This window comes from Tenrec ecaudatus, chromosome 10 (assembly GCF_050624435.1).
Source record: "Tenrec ecaudatus isolate mTenEca1 chromosome 10, mTenEca1.hap1, whole genome shotgun sequence".
NCBI classification, from domain to species: Eukaryota; Metazoa; Chordata; class Mammalia; order Afrosoricida; family Tenrecidae; genus Tenrec; species Tenrec ecaudatus.
The window spans coordinates 37,106,362-37,125,038 of record NC_134539.1 but is presented as its reverse complement, the minus strand read 5'-3'; the positions used below and the strand labels follow the sequence as shown (position 1 = coordinate 37,125,038).

The 18,677-nt window shown below is 44.4% G+C and overlaps 1 protein-coding gene across 1 annotated transcript in view; it reads right to left on the bottom strand.

The window, feature by feature from the left end:
- The window catches only part of TGFBR1 (transforming growth factor beta receptor 1), a 50,636-nt gene that overhangs the window by 19,827 nt on the left and 12,132 nt on the right, over nucleotides 1-18,677 (bottom strand). The window contains exons 2-3 of the mRNA XM_075560213.1: nucleotides 3,060-3,305; nucleotides 1,415-1,645 (exon numbers count right to left, since the gene is read on the bottom strand). Coding sequence (XP_075416328.1) covers nucleotides 1,415-1,645; nucleotides 3,060-3,305 — 477 coding nt within the window. The remainder of the gene's footprint in view (nucleotides 1-1,414; nucleotides 1,646-3,059; nucleotides 3,306-18,677) is intronic.

Genomic DNA, 18,677 nt, shown 5'->3' with positions numbered 1-18,677 from the left:
ATAGTTTGTGAGAATAAACTAGATCCTTTCATGTTATCTGATTATACAATCAGTGAAATCCTCATTTGCTGCATTTCCAAGTCTTTCCTTTTACCCATGAATTCAGCCTCTTATTTCAAGCTGCTGTATACTTGTCAAAGGACAGCTTTTTAAAAACAGGAGTACTATTACAATGACTTCTGCGTCTCATTGATGGAAGAAACAAATGCCCAGAGAGGAAACATGGTTTAGCCAAGGTCACAGAGCAAATAATAACAAAGCCCGGATTGGAAACTAGATCTACGTACTATTGGCCTAGCAACAAATTCCAACATTCCAGGGGATAGATGTGTTCCTCCTCTTAGTAGTGTTCCAAACTACAAGCAGGCAAAAATAAAAAGATAATTACCCGCTAGTTTAACCATAAAGCATCACCAGGCCCAAAGCCATGTCAGGGGATGAGTCAGGCATTTAACCAGTCTATTCATGATCTCACAAAACTCAACAAACACACTATGAAAAGCAAATACTATAGGGACTATGGATCCACAAAGCTACTTAAAATAACAAGTTGTATGGCAACCTATGTACAAATATGCTTGATACAACTGATGTATGTGTTGCTGTAAGAGCCTCCAATAAAATGATCTTTTAATAATAAGAAGAATAAAACAGCAAGTTGGTTAGCTTGCTTTAAGTGAAAATGAAAATGACTAAGAATTCATTAGTTAAGGGTGGGAAGAACCTGAGTTACAAACAGCAATTTTGTACAGCATTAAAAAAGCAAATAACCTTGAAAATAGACTTTCTGTCATGCCATCTTTCGAATACACAAACAACACTGCTGAAACAAGCCTGGGTGGGTTGGGGAGCTGTGCCCAGGGCAGACCACGTGAAGAACCTTCCACCCGAGCCACGAGAGGCGCCACTGGCCTTTTCATCGCACAGCATCGAGAAGCGAGTGAGACTTCGCGAGGGAAAGTGCCTTGGAATTTATGCAAACGTGAAGCTGACTTACTGATCTGCCTAGAAAATAAAAGCAAGTCCCAATCTATCTACAAAACTAGCCAGTTAGATACAGATCAAGTTTAAAGACCTTTATTAGACTCAAGTCTAGAATGCGGACACAGCACTCTAGGATTTAACCAGCCAAATCATCACCCGCCACAAAAAAGCCTGTGGCTGCCATTGAGTCCATTCTGGTGTCTGAGGCCCTGTGTTCCAGAACTGCAATCCGTGGGCTTCCTTCCCGGGACCCTGACCTCTCCGAACCACATCACCAGGCCTGTCTTCTGAGGTGCCGCTGGGTTTCAACTGCCCACCTTCCAACAAGTAGTCCAGTGCTTAACCTTCTACACCACCCCGGGGACACCAGTAGGATTAACTCAGTATCAGAGGAATTTCTGTCTTAGAAAAAAGGAAAGCATTACATTACCTGATCCAGAACCCGAAGTTGTCATATCATAAATCAAATCTTTCAGTGTAGTACCCTCTGAAATGAAAGGACGATCCAATGAAGGGTCCTCTTCGTTTGGCACTCGATGGTGGCCGACCGTGCGGTTATGGCAGATATAGACCATCAACATGAGTGAGATGCAGACGAAGCAGACTGGGCCAGCAATGACGGCCGCCAGCTGGACGGGGCTAAGGACAGGTTGTGGCTTTACTGAAAATGGGCCAAAAGTGAAATAAACATTCATGGAAACAGTGAAGATAGCAACGCGTATTCCTGAGCCTCTGTCGTCCCTGCACTGGTCAGTGACACAGAGGGCCTCAGGGTTCAAACCCAGGCTTCTCCAGTCCCTCTTGTGCCCAGCCTGCAGTTAGGATCGCCAGCTCTGACACCCCCAAGCACTCTCCATACAGTTTGTTTTCTAACCTCTACATACTTTGTTGAGTTTGCAGATGTATATTTTCTAGTCTTTTTAACCACCTGGACTTGGCCTCGAGGAGCTTCCTTCTCGGGTTGAAGCGACAGCTTAACTACACTGCCGCCGCCTCCTTTCTCCCAAGAAGTTGGTGGTTAGAACTGTCCATCTTTCATTTAGCAGACAAGTACTTACCAACTGTGCCGCCACCTGGACTCCTATACTATTACCAAGAGCACCAAAATCTAAAATCCCGTATAGTAATTTATGTACCGTATATACTCAAGTATAAGTTGGATTTTGGCACATTTTTAATGCAGTTTTTGTGGTAAAATTAGGTGCCTCGGCTGATATTCGGGTCGGCTTATACTCGAGTATATATGGTGTATATATAAGGTGACCAGACGTCCCGATTTTTAACAATTTTTCCTGTGTCCCAGTGTTTTAAAAAAAGTCCTGATTTTTGGAAAGAATGCACGACAAGCTAGGGTATGCGGTTTTCGGCGGCCGTGTGGCTATTTCACCAGGATATGAGTTTTATCAATGGTGTCCCGCTGGTGTCCTGCTTTACCAATGCTAAAATCTGGTCACCTTATATACAGATCATAAAAGCATGTCAAGTTTACAAAATGAAGGCATTTGAACTATTTAGTGCCGTTCTTAATCACCAGTCATTCAAATACTGTGACTGCTTTAGAAAGTAGGAGACATTTTCCAGGAGGAAGAAACTGCAAACAAAGTGAGAATACTCTAGGACAGAGTGCTTTGGGGGCTCTGTCATAATTTCCTTAGGAGACTGGTTTTTATGAGCACAAGCCCTTAGAGAAAGTCTGTTCTGAAACCAGCCTCTCAAACACCATATACCCAGCAACGTCAGGATCTTGGCCACTCCCTAACTGCAACTACCACGGACCCGCTATTTCTTGCTCAGAACTGAGCAGGCTGGGCTGGATCACAGGTGCCAAACAAACATACATGCACATATACATGCGTCTATATAGACTAATAACTCAACACCCCCTTGGCAATGGAGAACATTTGTACTAGAGCTCATAACCCAGGATAGAGTGGATGCATCTGCCGGGAACCACGCACGCTGGGAAACATAGGCTAGATGATTTCTGAGATCCCCTCTAGCGCTGAAATTATAGTAAGGAGTCTTACAGCTGTTCTGTGGCATCAGAGGAAACGAAACCTGCTATACTCACTTACCGGGCGTTGGGAGGTCTATCTTATTGCAGTGGTCCTGCTTGCAGCAGTATGTTGTCGTAGAAGAGCCAGCTTTGGAAGACGGTGCACACACGAATGGCCTGTCCCGAGGAATCAGGTCGATCTCCGCGATGCACATGCTATTGTGTATGACTCTGTCTGTGGTCTCTGTGACCGAGACAAAGCAGAGCCCATCTGTCACACAAGTAAAGTTGTCCTTCGTGCAGAGGTGGCAGAAACACTGTAAAGCTGGAAGAGGAGAACAAGATTCTGTTAAACATCCTCAAGATTAAGAGCTCGGGCAAATCCAAGATTCAGTACAACAACACATTCCTCATCCACCCACCATAATCCGTTTCATTGCACCACTCAAAACACGAAACTTGTTTTCACGCTTAATAACTCTGCGTTCTGTTGAGAACTGCGAGTCGGACCTGCTGTTTTTCTAAACAGTAAGCTTGCTTCCAAGTGTAGAAAATCTTGAATTTGTAGTCACCAAGGTAAGGCCAGCATTTGCCCTCCAGTTTGAAACAAACTGCATTTAAAAATGTTTAATGGGTGTGCTGTTCTTATCAGCAAGAACTATGTCCTCTTATGCTCCCCCCACTGAGGAACAACATGTGAAACTGCTATATTACTGTTAAATATTCACTGTACTTTAGGAGCTGTCACATGGAAGGATTTGTGATAGTGGGGCAGTGGATCTGTATCTATATTGAACTGATCTCTTTTCCCCCCTTCACGGACACCCAGAGAAGCCAGGCATCTTCTAGTTGAGATCAGGGTCCTCTCAGTAAAGCCAAGCAGGCAGCACCAATATGTTCCAACCACACAAACCACTTGGCTACAGAAACGGACAGAGAAACGTTAACTTCCATGACTGCGTGCATCTCTTCAATCTTCATGGCTCAACTCCCAGAGTGACCTCTTTAGCAGTATCTCACCCTAATTAGCACCAACACCTTCCCACGCACAGATCCAGACACCCTCAGCCATGCTCTCGAATGACGTTGGTGCTGATGGGGTTAGGTGTTGGCGCTATTGCAGCTTTTAGTATCACTCAAGTTAAAATACAGAAACCAATTTGAGGCTATTTTTTTTCCTGCTGTGAAACCCAGACATCAGCCTTCTTGCAGTTGGCAGACAAGTGTGCTCACCCCTTTTGATGAAATGATAAGATCCTTGAGGCAAAAGACCCAAACTAATCATCATCTATGTCAATGTACTACCACACGCTGAACCTGGGACACAGATATCAACACGCAAGAACTTGTGCGGAGGCCGGGAAGGCTCCCTGTATCTGGAAAAGGAGCCGCTGGGCAGACAGGCCAGAGGACAGCTAACACCCAGAGCGGCTCAAACCCTGGACTTTCCCACGAAGAGTCTGTCTTCAAGACACCCTGGGTGAGCTTTCGGCCTGGGAGACATAATCTGCCTGATGCGAGTGTGTGGACGTCTGTAGGCTAACAGCACTGGGGCCTGGTCCATTTGGAGCAAGTCCATTTATAAGGTGATGGCAATCACCTGTGTTTTTGTTCTTAAGGGGTCAGAAGTCTAAGATGCTAGGGGCAGGTACCCACAGGTACTACAAGCCCAGGGGACTGAGACAGACCCCCCAATAAAAACCCTGGACATCTGTAACAGAGAAGCTTCCCTTGTTGGCAACAGTCTACACATGGAGCCACCCATGCCGGCTGAGCATGTCCCAGTACCCCCAACATCTGGTAGGGGATACAGGCAAGCTCTCCCCTGGTTTCTCCCAGATTTCACCTCATGCACCTCTTCCCTTCGATTGTAGGTCTGTATTGCCTTCACTGGATTTAACTGAGAACCATGAACATGAACTGTTTTTCTGAGTCCTCGTAATCATCAGGCCCGAAAGTGGTCTTTGACTCACTTGCTAAACTGAAACTCAGAAAGAGCAGGCTCTCCTAAGCAGTTGTTTTAATTAAGCAGACCTGTCTCGTTTAATTAAGCAGCTTTGTCTATTATCTTTCCAGTTCAGCAACAGGTTAGCATACTCATCTGTCTCTTTACAGATAGGCAAAGTTTTACCTGAACCATTATAATTTTTGTTTTTTTTTCTTCACAGACAATTCAACTAATTGGCCTGACTCTTCCCCTTTCAAGACCTATTTAATAACAGACACAGTAATTGTTCAAGGTTGGACTGGTGGTGCATTCGCTAGGTGTAATTGTGCGAGGAAAGATCCTGAGCCAGGAATCCAGAGTGGCTTCCGGAGCACATGATAGCAACAGAACCGCAATGGGGTCTGTGACCAAAGCGTCAAACCACCACACGGGAGACTGCTAAAACTCCTTCCAAATTCCTGTTTCTTTAAGGCCATTCATCCAATCAATGTCTTCTAAACCTTAACTCTAATCCCTCTACTCTAAGCTAAGGATTCAGAGATAATAAACAATACATAATCATGGCCCTTTAAGAACTATGTAGGAGAACCGTGCCATACAGTTCTGTAACTGTCTCAAACAAACGAATGTACACACTCTCCTCTTCCAAGACCTTTCTCGGTCCCCTGGGCACGTCCGAGAAAGCTAAACAAGGAGCCTAACAATTCATTTACATCTCACATACAAAGGCCATCGCAGGGCCTCAGGCTGCTCACCATCTCAAAGGCATGTCTTTCATAAGCTTCATCTTTGCACATCCTCTCTCTCTGCTTGGTTGCCTTATTTTAAACCCACCCTCTGTGGTAGGCCTGGCGTTCTGGAAGAACCTATTCAAACAAGATCCTCGCCAACCTTTCCTCTACCCTAAGGTGCCGACAGCCCCCTTTCAATAGGTCTGCATAACACTCTCCCTGATTTGGGGTATCTTAGTATAGCACTAAATATTGGTATGTGAGCCACAAGGTCAGTAATTCAAAACCACCAGCAACTCCCAGAGAGTACTCCTGTAAAGAGTTAGTCTCAGAAAATCACAGGGGCAGCTCTACCCTGTCCTATAAGGTCACTATATAAATTGTCATAGACTCCAGGGCAGTGAGTTTTTTGGGGGGAATTTGGTTAGTACTGGATAAATCAATCTATGTGGTTTGCTGTTAAAATCTCTCTCAGATTATGAAAAGTCAAGTTTTGTTTGGAGTTGTCCTTCCCATTTATTTTAATCCTGGACTGCTACAGGGTGTTGAGAGAAATACTTGCTAAAGCAATGTTTCTCAAGCAGGAAGTCACAAATATATGGACAGAGGAAGAGCGCTCTAAGATCTACCTATAAACATTTTCATTCAGAAGATGATCTGAGAACTACGGTAACACTCTGGATCATGAGGAACCACCATCTATTTAAATACTACCACTTGGATTTGACCAGTGTTTCTTCAGTTGTCTTATGATCAATCACCTTTAAGTCAAATATACAAGCAAAGATGTCATACTTATGGAAAGAGTGAAAAATAGGGGGAAGTTGAATGATCAGAGAAGGTGGCGATATAAACCAGTAAACCATTTGCTGTCAGGCCACTGGCCCATGGAAGCATGGGCGTCAGGAGTAGAAGTGAGCTCCGTAAGGTTCTCACAAGCCTGGCTTCTGAAGTGCCTCGGCGTGAACTCAAACCTCCAACCTTTCAGATAGCAGCCAGCACAAACATTATTTGCCCCCCTGAAGAACTCCCACAGCCCTAGAGGGGAATTCTAGAGCCAAAAGTCTAATAGCCAAAATTATACCAGGAGGCTTTAAGCAGTTGGTGGAAAACTTTCACTACTTCTCAATTCCATTTTCCAAATTTGAGACCCTCTTGCATGCACACTATAAGCACTGTATAGATCCCATCTGTTGTACAACTTGCACAGGTTCAGTGACAGTACATATGTAATGACTTCCTCCAGTCTCACCTCCAACAGTAATTGGTTTAGAGAGGCATTTAATGAGGATTCCAATAACGACATTTTAACTTATCTTAGAGTAAGACAGCTGACATCTCATTAATATTGATATGTGAGGAATACTTGCTGGCAAGTGTTTCCTTAAGTATGAGGACTGATAATTCTGAACTTAAAAACAAAGCCTTGAAGCCATTAATTTCATCGTGCACCCCTTTACTGTCGAGAAGGGGCACTGGCAGCTTTTCCTATCACCGAAGTTCAAGTACAGAGACAGATTTAATGTGAAATCAGACCCAAGGCGATTTTTCTCCAACTGTGAAATCGAAACATCATCTGTCAAACTGAAGAACTCGATTTTGATCTTCCAGGTTTTTGCAGTTTTCTTTGTATTTAATTTGCAGATTTTGTTTATAGTTCTAGGTCTAGTGGGTTAAATATATACTGATCCCTGACTATACAATTTAAGCACTATTGTGAAAAATACATGCTGGACATTTGGTTTCAAGCTTTAGAAAACATCGTTTACATTATGAATGCAAGGTAAACTGCAAAACTTGAAAAAAAAAGTGCAAAGAGCTTCTCCTAATTACTTTTTCAATGAGCAGGGCAGGTCATTAAGACAAAAACAGACATCAGAAAACATGAACACTAACAAGGTGAGGACATTTTAAAGTGCTCGCTGCTTTGAATCAGAGTACTGACTGCATACGTGATTTTAGCAGTCTGCATACAGTCCCCATGCTGCCTCCCCCACCACACCCCAGACACGAAATCATGACCCCAGGACTGACTCCTACTCATCATAAGCCTGTGTGGGACTCCCGAGGCTGTGAGTCTTTAGAGGCACCAGCAGTCTCATCCTTCTGCCAAAGAGCGGGTAGTGGGTTTGAACCACCACTCTTGTTAGCTGTCCAATACTTAACCCAACAAGCACCACTCTTGAGGAATACAAGTGGTCATACACACAAAGGTCACCAAGGGTCTTCAAATAACCAGCTGCTGTGCAGCTGACTCAGAGTCTCGTTAACCTTGACTCTCAGAGACCTCAGGAAGGCTATCCAAGAAGGTCTGTGCCCCACGGCTAGCCCCTCAGAAGTCGATCTCCAAGCTGTCCTTTCAGACAGTGAACAGCCAGCTTTGCTGAAGCTTCCGCCTGCTCAGTGATCTTTAACCATCTGTGTGATCTGGAATGGGAAATGAGAAGCAAACCTCAGAGACAGCTAGTCACACCCACGAGAAGGGTGATTTTTGAGACAAAGGGAAAGGTTTGGAAGAAACTAGAACCCTTGCCCACTGCATGTAGGACTGTAAGCTGTTGCTACTGTGGCAGTTTTCCAAAAGGTGAACACAGAACTCAACTCAATGCCATGGAGTCAGAGCAGCCCCCTCAGACCTGCAGCTAGCACCTCAATGCTGCCAGTCGTTACTACCATAAAAAAAATCCACTGCCATCATGGTGACTCATGGTGACGCTACAGGACAGGGTAGGACTGCCTCTGAGTTTCCAAGACTATCGTTCTGTATGGGAGTAGAACGATCCAGCTTTTCCCCTCAGAGACTGGTGGTTTCCAACAGCTGACCTTCCAGTTAGCAAGCAGCCCATCATGTAACCACTACACCACTCCCAATTCCAGGTACATGCCAGATGTATCGGCCTGCAAACATACATTTTACATCAAGGTTTACTGCATCCTGATTCACAACAGCAGAAGAGTAAAAATGATCCAAGTGTCCACCAATAACAGACGAATGGACTCAAGAAGATGTAGTACATGATACATTCATGGAATATTACTCAGCCATAAAGAGGAATGAGGTTCTGATACATACTATAACATGGACTTATACAATAAGTCCTTCACCAAAGGGCAGCTCCTGGGTGAGTCCCCTTAAAGTATCTCAAACAGACAAATGTGAAGAGACGAATACTTGCTCCTGGTTACCAGGGAGGGGTGTGAGATGCAAAGGGTCAATTATTATATGAGGGGGCACTGACTTTCTATATAAAGGGTTGAAATATTTGGTAAGGTGATTGCTGCACAATAAAATGAATGCAATGTCACTGAATTATATGCACAAGTGGACAAAATAAAAATATATATATTTGTTGAATTTTACCTTAATGGGCAAACCAATTCTCAAAAGATTTCACTTTGAGTCAAGCACTGAAATTAAAAGCTACCTTGCTCACAAAAAACTGTCAGTCCCATACCAGGAACTATAATTACTAGATAATAGGAATTCCCCAAATCTTACAGAATATCAGTTTTTTCGAAGTTGGAAGGTGCTGGTGCAAAATGAAGGACTGTCAGAAACCAAACATCTGGTTGTCAAAGGAAGTGACAACAGTTAAAAAAAAAAAGAGCAGGACAAAATGGGGTTAAAGTCGCTCATATAATCAGCTTCACTGTATCTGAGTGATGAATCCAGAGTTCAGGTGCTCTCTCGTGGCCACCACTACAAAGACGTCTCCATCCACCACAGCCACTTTCTAGTGTGTCTGCAGATCACAGCGGGAGGCCCTAATTACCGTACCTACTCGAGTATACGCCAACCCGAATAGCAGCCGAGGCACCTAATTTTACCACAAAAACCGCATTAAATAATGTGCTGAGAAACTCAGCTTATACACAGAATATATGGTCCTTCTGCCTGGCTCAAAGGCGGCCCAGGAGGTCACTCACAAGCCTGTATAATTGGTGAGAGAAGGAAGGAGAGCAGACAGGGTGCAAATCGAATATGGAACATTCCTACATTTATGATTCGGTTGAAGGTTTAAGAATTAGTATCAAAAAGAATTAGTATCAACTCCACACCTGGAGCTGAATGGCCACAAAACCTAACAAATACCTCAATACGTACGTATTCCTTTTCCAGCTCTTGGTAAGGTGACCAGACGTCCCGCTTTTGAACAATTTGTCCCGCGGCGTTTTAAAAAACGTCCTGATTTTTGGAAAGAATGCACGACCAGCTAGGGTACGGCGGGAGAACAGGAAGGGAATGTGTGGTTTTGGGCTGCCAGGTGGCTATTTCGCCGGGATATGAGTTTTATCAATGGTGTCCCGCTTTACCAATGTTAACATCTGGTCACCTTATTAGGCCTCTCTATCATTTCATCTCCCATCTTCCTCTGGTTCAGAACTCCTCAGAAACATCTCTTTGGATTCACTAGTACTGCCCTTCTAGCTGAATTCAACATATGTTCTAAAGTTTTAGGACATGAGGCACACTGAAACACCTTTATCCGTTAGTGTGGCCCTACAACTCCCAAGAGTCCACACACAAGAGGGTAACTGAGACCAGCTCCTTCAGCCCTAGGCTACATCTCGGCTTTGCTCTCCACTCTCAGCTTTTAACTGCACTACAAACCTGTATTTCCAACCCCTCCAGCCAACACTGCAGATTCCTGCTGGTGGGACGGCAGCGTACTACCAACCCAACACACCATTAGTCTTCTAGCCCACACTGCCTGTCCCTGCCTGGATGAAAAAGCGCCTGGAAGGGCTGCTGGGTTCCTTCTGGTTGAGACAGCTCAGCAGATGAAAATGAAATGAGGGATGGAATTTCTCTCCCCCAACACTGAACTCCAACCTCTTCATCACTTCTGACTTTTCTGGTGATGCCTTTCTTCCCTTTTCCTCGTCACTAGAACCCTATTCCACTTTACTACACAGTGAGAAAAATTCCAAATATGCACAAGAGGCAGGTGCAAGACCTAGCACGCATGATGCCTTGTGTCCAGTCCAAGTGGCTGCATGAAGAGTTGATGACAACAACGTGAGTAGAGGTGACAGCAAAATTGAGATGTTATTAGCAAATCCTTCCAGGAAAGCATGCCCGTCTCCTTTACCACCCCCCTCGAACATCCACTCCAGTTCCTCTGAGGAAGCCACCTTTCTCTGCTTCTCTCCATTCCCCAATGCCAGGCCCCAATAGTCCCTTGTCCTGCCCCCTCCCTCAGTACAGAGCGAACACACAGTTCTTCCTTGTGAGTCTGCATCTCCCTCTGACAGGGTGAGAGCCCTGCCCTGGCTTTCCATCTCCAAAGCACCCAGTGGCTTTACCTCAACTCAACCCCAACGGGCCTTACTCTGCAGCAACAAGGAGCTTGGTGATGCACAGAGCCCCAGACCACGTAAACTTTCTTCTACTGTAGATTACACACCATCTGCAAATTTCAAGCGTCAACATAAAAAGCCTGAATTTTTTCCTAGACTTTTCCCCCACATACATTCTTTTCATTTTTGCTAACTTTAACATACACCGCATCCTGGAGTTATTGGTCTTGGTCCACACCTAAATTACCAACCACTTGTTTTTTCCCACAATACCTCTATTCTCATTCTAGGTACCATGTACTTAATTGACCTAATGCTAACTGATATCAGGGGGGAAAAAACACATGAGAAATTTGTTACTTATGTGTCAAAATGAGATTTAATAGAGATGATTAACAAGATAAACATCTGCTCAGCAAGTTTAGGGGATTTAACAACACATTCTAGTTGCTGCTACCAGAGCCCTGGTAGTGCAGTGGGCTAAGCAGAAAGGTTTATTGTGGGGCTTGCTTTGTTGCTGTGGCCGGCCCGGACCCACAGCATCACCAGGGCATGCTTACACATTCTCACTAAGCGACTGTCTGGCCTTTGTTTCTGCTCAAAGAATTGAGGAGCCATGTGTCCCCAGAGAGCAGACAGGCACACAATCCCTGAGCCTTCCCCAGCCCCTGCAGGGATGGCGGCTGTGAACGCAGAAACAACATGCTCTTCCCCTCAACCTGAGTATGCTATCATACCTGTTTTCGATTTGATTTCATTTTAAATCATGGGCGTTAGGTGAGTTAAACTGAAGGGATTTAGAGGCTGAAAAGGCCTCCAGGTCAAGGAGTCCCCGGGTGGTATAAAGGGCTACGTGCTTGATGCAGTGCTAGAAAGCCCGTGTGCGAACCCACACTCGCACTATAGCTATGGCCACCAGGTCCCTTTCGCCTGTTCCAGTCCCGAATCCAACCATGCAGAAGATGGGTCTGAGGGTCCATTCCTACTCAGCACACATGGGGTCCCCTAAGTAAAAAACCAGTGACAACCAACCACCACAAAACGGAAAGATAACTTACATCTGGCGGCACCTGGAAAGGCAGAGCGCTGCAAGAGAAGGAAGGTGCTCCCACTGACCCTGTCAAGGCCGGAAAAGCCAGCATTCCCATCCAGCGCAGCACAACTGAGGGGCCCGCAGTAGTGAGGGGTCTGTGAAAAAGAAACTGTCCCCCTTGCCCCCGCCACCAGGACACAGGGCAGAGGTTCAATCATTTAAAAAAAACAAAAACCTGTTTGAAACCTGTCCGTTGATAAGTGAGTCAACTTCAGTCAGTGCCTTAACTTCTTGGCACTCATTTCTCAAATTTGTGTATTGGAGATAAGAGTCATAACCCTGGAAGATTTGCAGATGAAATGAGGTAATGGACAAAAAATATTTAGCACAGTGCCTGGAACATATTAAAATCCTTAAAAATTCATTTATGCACTCGTTCAACAAACAATTGTTTATTTAACATCCACTATATGCCAGTTCCTGTACACAGGTCTTGAAGGCAAAATTCACAAACAGGACAGTGTAACCATGTGCAAGACAGTAAATATACAGCAGCTATTATCTTTGTCCACTCCAAGATATCCATACACAGTGGTCTCAGTAATACAACTTTTTGAATATGACTAGCCAAGGAATTATTATAACAACAGGAAGTACCTACACAAAAATATTTTCAATCCACCCCAAACTGACCAAGTATTTAAACGTTTCCTGACTGTAGGATCAGTGTTTCCCAAAGTAGGAGATACGGGGCCTCAGCAGGCTGCTGAAAACAATCCAGGAGGGGCTGCAAAAGCAGATACCTACACTTTATTCAGGATTGTGGGCTACAGTACAAAAGACGTGCATTGCCGGGGGTAGGGAAGGAGGGAGGGGTGGCTAAGTAGTTTTTTCCTGGAAAGAGGGGAGGTGGGCCAAATAAGTTCAGGAACCTATGGTGGAGACTTACATACAACTCCCCTAACTCTTAACCCCGTAACCCTGCACTGAGCATGCTGGCAAAGACCTGATACTGAGCGCAGCATCAACGGCACACACCATCATGATAAATAAGGAACAGTGGACGTTGTCGAGAATTTCATATTACAGTCAATGTTTCCAGAAGCAGTAGTCAAGAAATCAAATGACATATGGGACTGGTCTTCAGCACGAGTCCTCTTTAAAGTGTTAAAGAGCTGGTGTGCTTCTCAGGTATCAGGTATCAAAGAACAAAAAATCAAATCATTGTGAATGAGAGGAGTGCAGATTGGGGACCCAAGACCCATCTGTAGGCAACTGGACATCCCCTTACAGAAGAGTCACAGAGAAGAGAAAAGCCAGTCAGGGTGCAGTGTAGCAACGACAAAACATACAACTTTCCTCTAGTTCCTAAATGCTTCCCACCCCTACCCCACCACTATTCATGATCCCAATTCTACCTTACAAATCTGGCTAGACCAGAGGATGTACACTGGGACAGATAGGAACTGGAAACACAGGGAATCCAGGACAGATAGTCCCTTCAGGACCAGTGGTGAGAGTGGCGATACCAGGAGGGTGGAGTAGAAAGGGGGAACCGAGTACAAGGATTGTCATATAACCTCCTCCCTAGGGGATGGGCAACAGAAAAGTGAGTGAAGGGAGACACTGGACAGATAGTGCAAGATATGACAAAATAATAATAATTTATAAATTATTAAGGGTTTATGAGGAAGGGGGGAGCAGGGAGGAAGAGAAAAATGAGGAGCTGATACCAAGGGCTCAAGTAGAAAGCAAATGTTTTGAGAATGATGATGGCAACAAAAGTACAAATGTGCTTGACACAATGGTTGTATGGATTGTGATGAGAGTTGTATAAGCCCCCAGTAAAATGATTTTAAAAAAAGGAAGTGTTAAAGAGCAAGGATGTCACTTTGCAGATAAGTTGGACATGAGCCAAGCCGTGCTATTTTCAATTGCCTCATATATGTGTGAAAATAGGACAACGAATAAGCAAGGCTTATTGAGAAGAACAAATAATCCGTCTTGGAGGAAGGACAGCCAGATTGCTCCTTAGAAGCAAAGAGGGTAAGACTTGTCTTAAGTAGTTTGGAAATACTGTCAGGAGAAATTAGTCCCTGGAAAAGGGAATCAGGATTGATAAAGCAGAAAGTCAAGGCTAGAGATCTCTGGTGAAATGGATTGACACATCTCTTGTACACTGGGATTGTAGGAACTGTACATCGAGTAGGAACTGACTCACTGGTACAAAATAACAACCACACCTAATTTTATAAATGAGGAAACATAATTGTCTGATATGGTACACTCACATAATTGAGATTAATTCTAAAAGCATAGAAAGGCGAACAAAGATATTAGTCTATGACGATTTCTCCTCAGTAAAATGAGACAAAGGCTTCAGCCCTTTCCCTTTGGAAAGGCAAACTCGGCTGTAGGAAGCATCGTGGCTTGCTTGTATAGATACCGAGATGTAGGGATGATCTAACTGAGAGCAGCAAATCATTCTGGGCAGGAGAATGTGGTAAGAGAAGAAGCCTGCTTGCTACCTCTGAATTAGGGGCGGAGAGTTCCACCAGCCAGGAAGCAGCAAAAGACAGCCTGAAGCCACAGTTGAGGTTGCCGGTGCCTGCAGTTCCTTAGTAATTTAGAAACACAGCAAGGCCTGAGCACTTCTACGCGAAAAGGGCGATGTTGGAGCCTGTGCAGAAAGTATATACCTCAGCAGACTTCGCATGATCACATCTGATTCACACACTTTCCATAAAGACACTCACCAATCTCATTGCTGTCTGTTGAGTGAGTCCCACTCACAGCAGCCCTGTCGGACACAGAGCTGCCCCCACAGACCTGTCGGCACTGGAGGGCAGAGACCTGGCTCTCAAAGCGCTCACACTGCAACGCAGAAAATATGAATATGCATGCCTCTGAAAAACAGCAATGAGACCATCCATGCACAAGGAGAGCACAGAAACGGGGGGGGGGGGGCTGTGAAAGATAGTGTACACAGCTATATCCACTTTGTTTTCCTCGCCTTCCCCATCTAAACTGTTCTTCAAAGGAAACGCCAAAACGAGACGTTCCATTCTGGAGGCAGTCTACTTCAGCAACACGGTGAAACTTTGAAAGCCCAGCCAAGCTGCTGAAACACTGAGTTTACAGTTCCCTTGAAGCCAGGGTGTTGACTGAAGCCCTCTCAAGGGAACACTGACCCCAAGACTGAACTAAGTGTAAGAAAACTGAAGCTTGGGATACACTGTAACCCGCCTGATCCAAGTTTTCAGACCTCAAAATATAAACGTCTAGAAACTTGGCATGAGGAAAGTGTGTTTCAAATTGTTGGTAGCGCTGATGCTAGCTAGCATGTTGGTTACTGAAAGAAGAACTCTACTGGGGGTATCTCTGTGATTGTTGTTGTTTTGTTTTTTAACTTGAGGGTCTACCAGGACTTGATACTTTTAGGAAAGTACAGCTAGATAATAATTTTGCCAAATTATGAAGTTTACATGTTATGAGGAGGACTCAGTTGCTGGAGATGGCTCTAGCTATGGTTTGGAGCCCTGGTGGTACTGTGGGGTAGCGTTGTTAACCACAAAGCCAGGAGTCAAACCCCTAAGGCACAACTTGGGAGAAAGAAAAGGATGTCTGCTCCCAAGGGCTCAAGAAGAAACAGAATGTTTTGGAAATTATGATGGTGACATATGTACAAATGTGCTTGATATAATTGATGTATGGACTGTTATAAGAGCCCTCAATAAAATTATTTACTTGGAAAAAAATCTACCGTCTTGGAAATGCTCTTCAGGGTCACTGAGTCAGAATTAACTCAATGGCAGTGGGTTTGTGTTTGTTTAGCTATTAATTTAGAATAGTTTATAGGTGATTTCACCAATTTGCTCCATGATACCCCTACCACCTGACCCCACCCCTCAATGCAGGGGCTCCAGGCTATATTAATGCATTCACCCATGTGCTGGTAGCACACATTTCCTTGGGGAACACCATCTGTTTGAAACGCACAGCCGATTCTGAGCCTGTTGGTCTTTGAAAAGTACCTCCTAAGGTCCATGCCTGATGCCTAAAACCCAATTCCCTTAAATGCTTCCTTCCCCTTAGTCATCAAAAGGCATGGGCAGGATGGACCTGACAGAAGTTACAGAAGACGTGGATGAGAAAGGGGTGGGGAGGCTCTAGCACTAAGGGCAAAGTGAAAGAAACATTGTGATCATGGGAAGAGAGAGTAGATGAGACTGGTCCTTATACATGCAGAGGAGAAAGGCTCAAGTAAACGGTCTGTACTGTGGAGGAAAGCAAAACATTGGAAAGGCTAAAAAGGAAGCATTTGTTCATAGTAAAATTACTTCGTTGCTGTTTGCAGCCATCGAGTCAACTCGGATTCCTGGTGAGCTTATGGTCAACAGAATGAAATGTGCCTGGTCCTTCGTTAGATCACCTGGCCTTTCTTTCTAGTCTGAGGGAATGGAAGCCTCAACCAAAACTCAACCTCCCCTTGGTCGCTGCTGGCCTTTCAAAGTGCTGGTGGCACAGCTCCCAGCATCCTGACAACGTGAAAGCTGTAACAGGTCGGCCGGCGGGTGGCCCTTTTGTCATGGATCCATCTCTAAGGGATCTGATTTGAGAGGATCTTTCACAAATTACTTTTTAAAAATCATTCTTCTTAAAGGAGTCTTGAGTCAGAAAAGGCCTATTAGATGAAGTCCCAAGTTCGATCGAGGCCCGATTCCTATTCTGTCCTTGTCACTGAGGGTCACGGGTGACCTTGGATGGTAGAGGAAAGTTACAGACAGTGCCTTTGTATGCATTGGCTTGTTCGGTTGTTTGGTATAGGCCTAGATGAAGGGAATTATAAATCTGTATAATGTACAACTCATACCCACTCACTGCCATCAAGCTGACTTCAATTCATAACGAGCCTGTATGAGAGAGAGAGTAGAACTGCTCATGTGGGCATCTGAAACTGAATCTTTAGAGCAATAGAAACTGTCTTTCTCCCAAGGTGTGATTCGTGGTTTCAAAATGCCAACTTTGTGGTCAGCAACCCAACTCGTAACCAACCACTGTTGGCACCAACACACAGCTATCATTTGTAATTTGAAAAAGGGAGTGGGGAGGAAATGTCAGACCTATGGCTCTCCGTCTCTGGATAACATCAACAGAGGGCCTGCACTCCAGAGGGATCTGGGCCCCAAGTTTTTCATCTCCCTTAACTGCAGCAAATGCTGCTGGCTTATCTAGGTTTAGGCTGATCAGTAACATAAACACATCTGAGGTGGGAAAAGGCCTTTTCCCCCTTTATTTTCTCAACATTTTAAAACATTCAGAAAAAACTAACAGAACTGGTAAGTGAATGCCTAAATACTCACCACTTAAATCCCATAACCATTACTATTTTGCTACATTGGTCATCTCACGTATCCATCTGTTAGGGATCTGATTTGAGAGGAACCGTCACAAATTACTTTTTAAAAATCATTCCTCTTAATGGAGGCTTGAGTCAGAAAAGGACCTATTAGATGAAGTCCCAAGTGCGGTGGAGGCCTGATTCCTATTCTGTCCTTGTCACTGAGGGTCACGGGGTCCATCCCAATTCACAGTGACCCTGTGCGACACAGTAGGAACTGTCCCACAGCTTTCTAGGCTGGAATCTTTCCAGCTGCGGGTCAGCAGGTCTTTCTCCTCGCTGACCGCACTGTCCTGAAATACCACCTACCTTCTAAGTCCCAGCTCACACCTGCTAAAATATAAAAGCCAGATGAAATGATGACCAGGATCCTACAGCCATCGCTCCTTCAGTCTAAAAAGCCCACGATTCTGTAAAAGACAATGCTCTTAACGATAACAACTATAATTCACAGCTGTTCTCTATGTACCAGAAACCAAGGACACACTTGACTTGTATATCAGTGCATCTTCACAGGTCCTGTAAAGTTTTGACATAATATATTCATGACAACTCTCAAACATTTTTCATCACACACAGACACTCTGACCATTTCTAGTCGCCCCACCTCCTACGTTTCAATATTCCGCACCAAGACCAGCTTTCCTGCTTTGGTGGAGCAGTTCAGCAGACATTATCTTTCCTCTCTGAGAAACAAACTCTGGTCCTTTATTTGTCATTTTTCTCTGTGTAATGAGAGAAAATAGCTACAACTATTTTAACTTGTTTATTTTGGTAAAATAATTATACATAATTATCGTTGAGGAAATCTATAATACACAATTTTACTGTTTTCATTTAAATCTATTGCACACTGAATAACAAAATTAAGATGTCAGTTTTTCAATTGGAGAAAGTACTTAAATCAACAGCCATGTACTAAACAAAGAGACTCAATTAGAGTACATTATGGTTCGATTTGGGAATGAATACATCAAGTGGAGAAAAAACCTTATCTGAAAAGCCACGGTTACTGCTTTTCTATCTCAATATTCCTCCTGAAGTTAAACTATCTCCTCCTCCATGTTTAGCACTCCAAATATGCATGCTATTGTCAAGTGTGCAGCCAACACGAGCTCACGGTGACGTTATGGGGCAGAGTAGAGAGGCCCAGAGTGGGTCCCAAGCTGCACAAGTTTACAGCAACAGACCAGGTCTTTTACCCCCAGAGCAGTGCTATGCTGCTCCCCCTTCCTCATGCTGCGACCCTTTCACACAGTTCCTCATGTGGTGAGGTCCCCTAC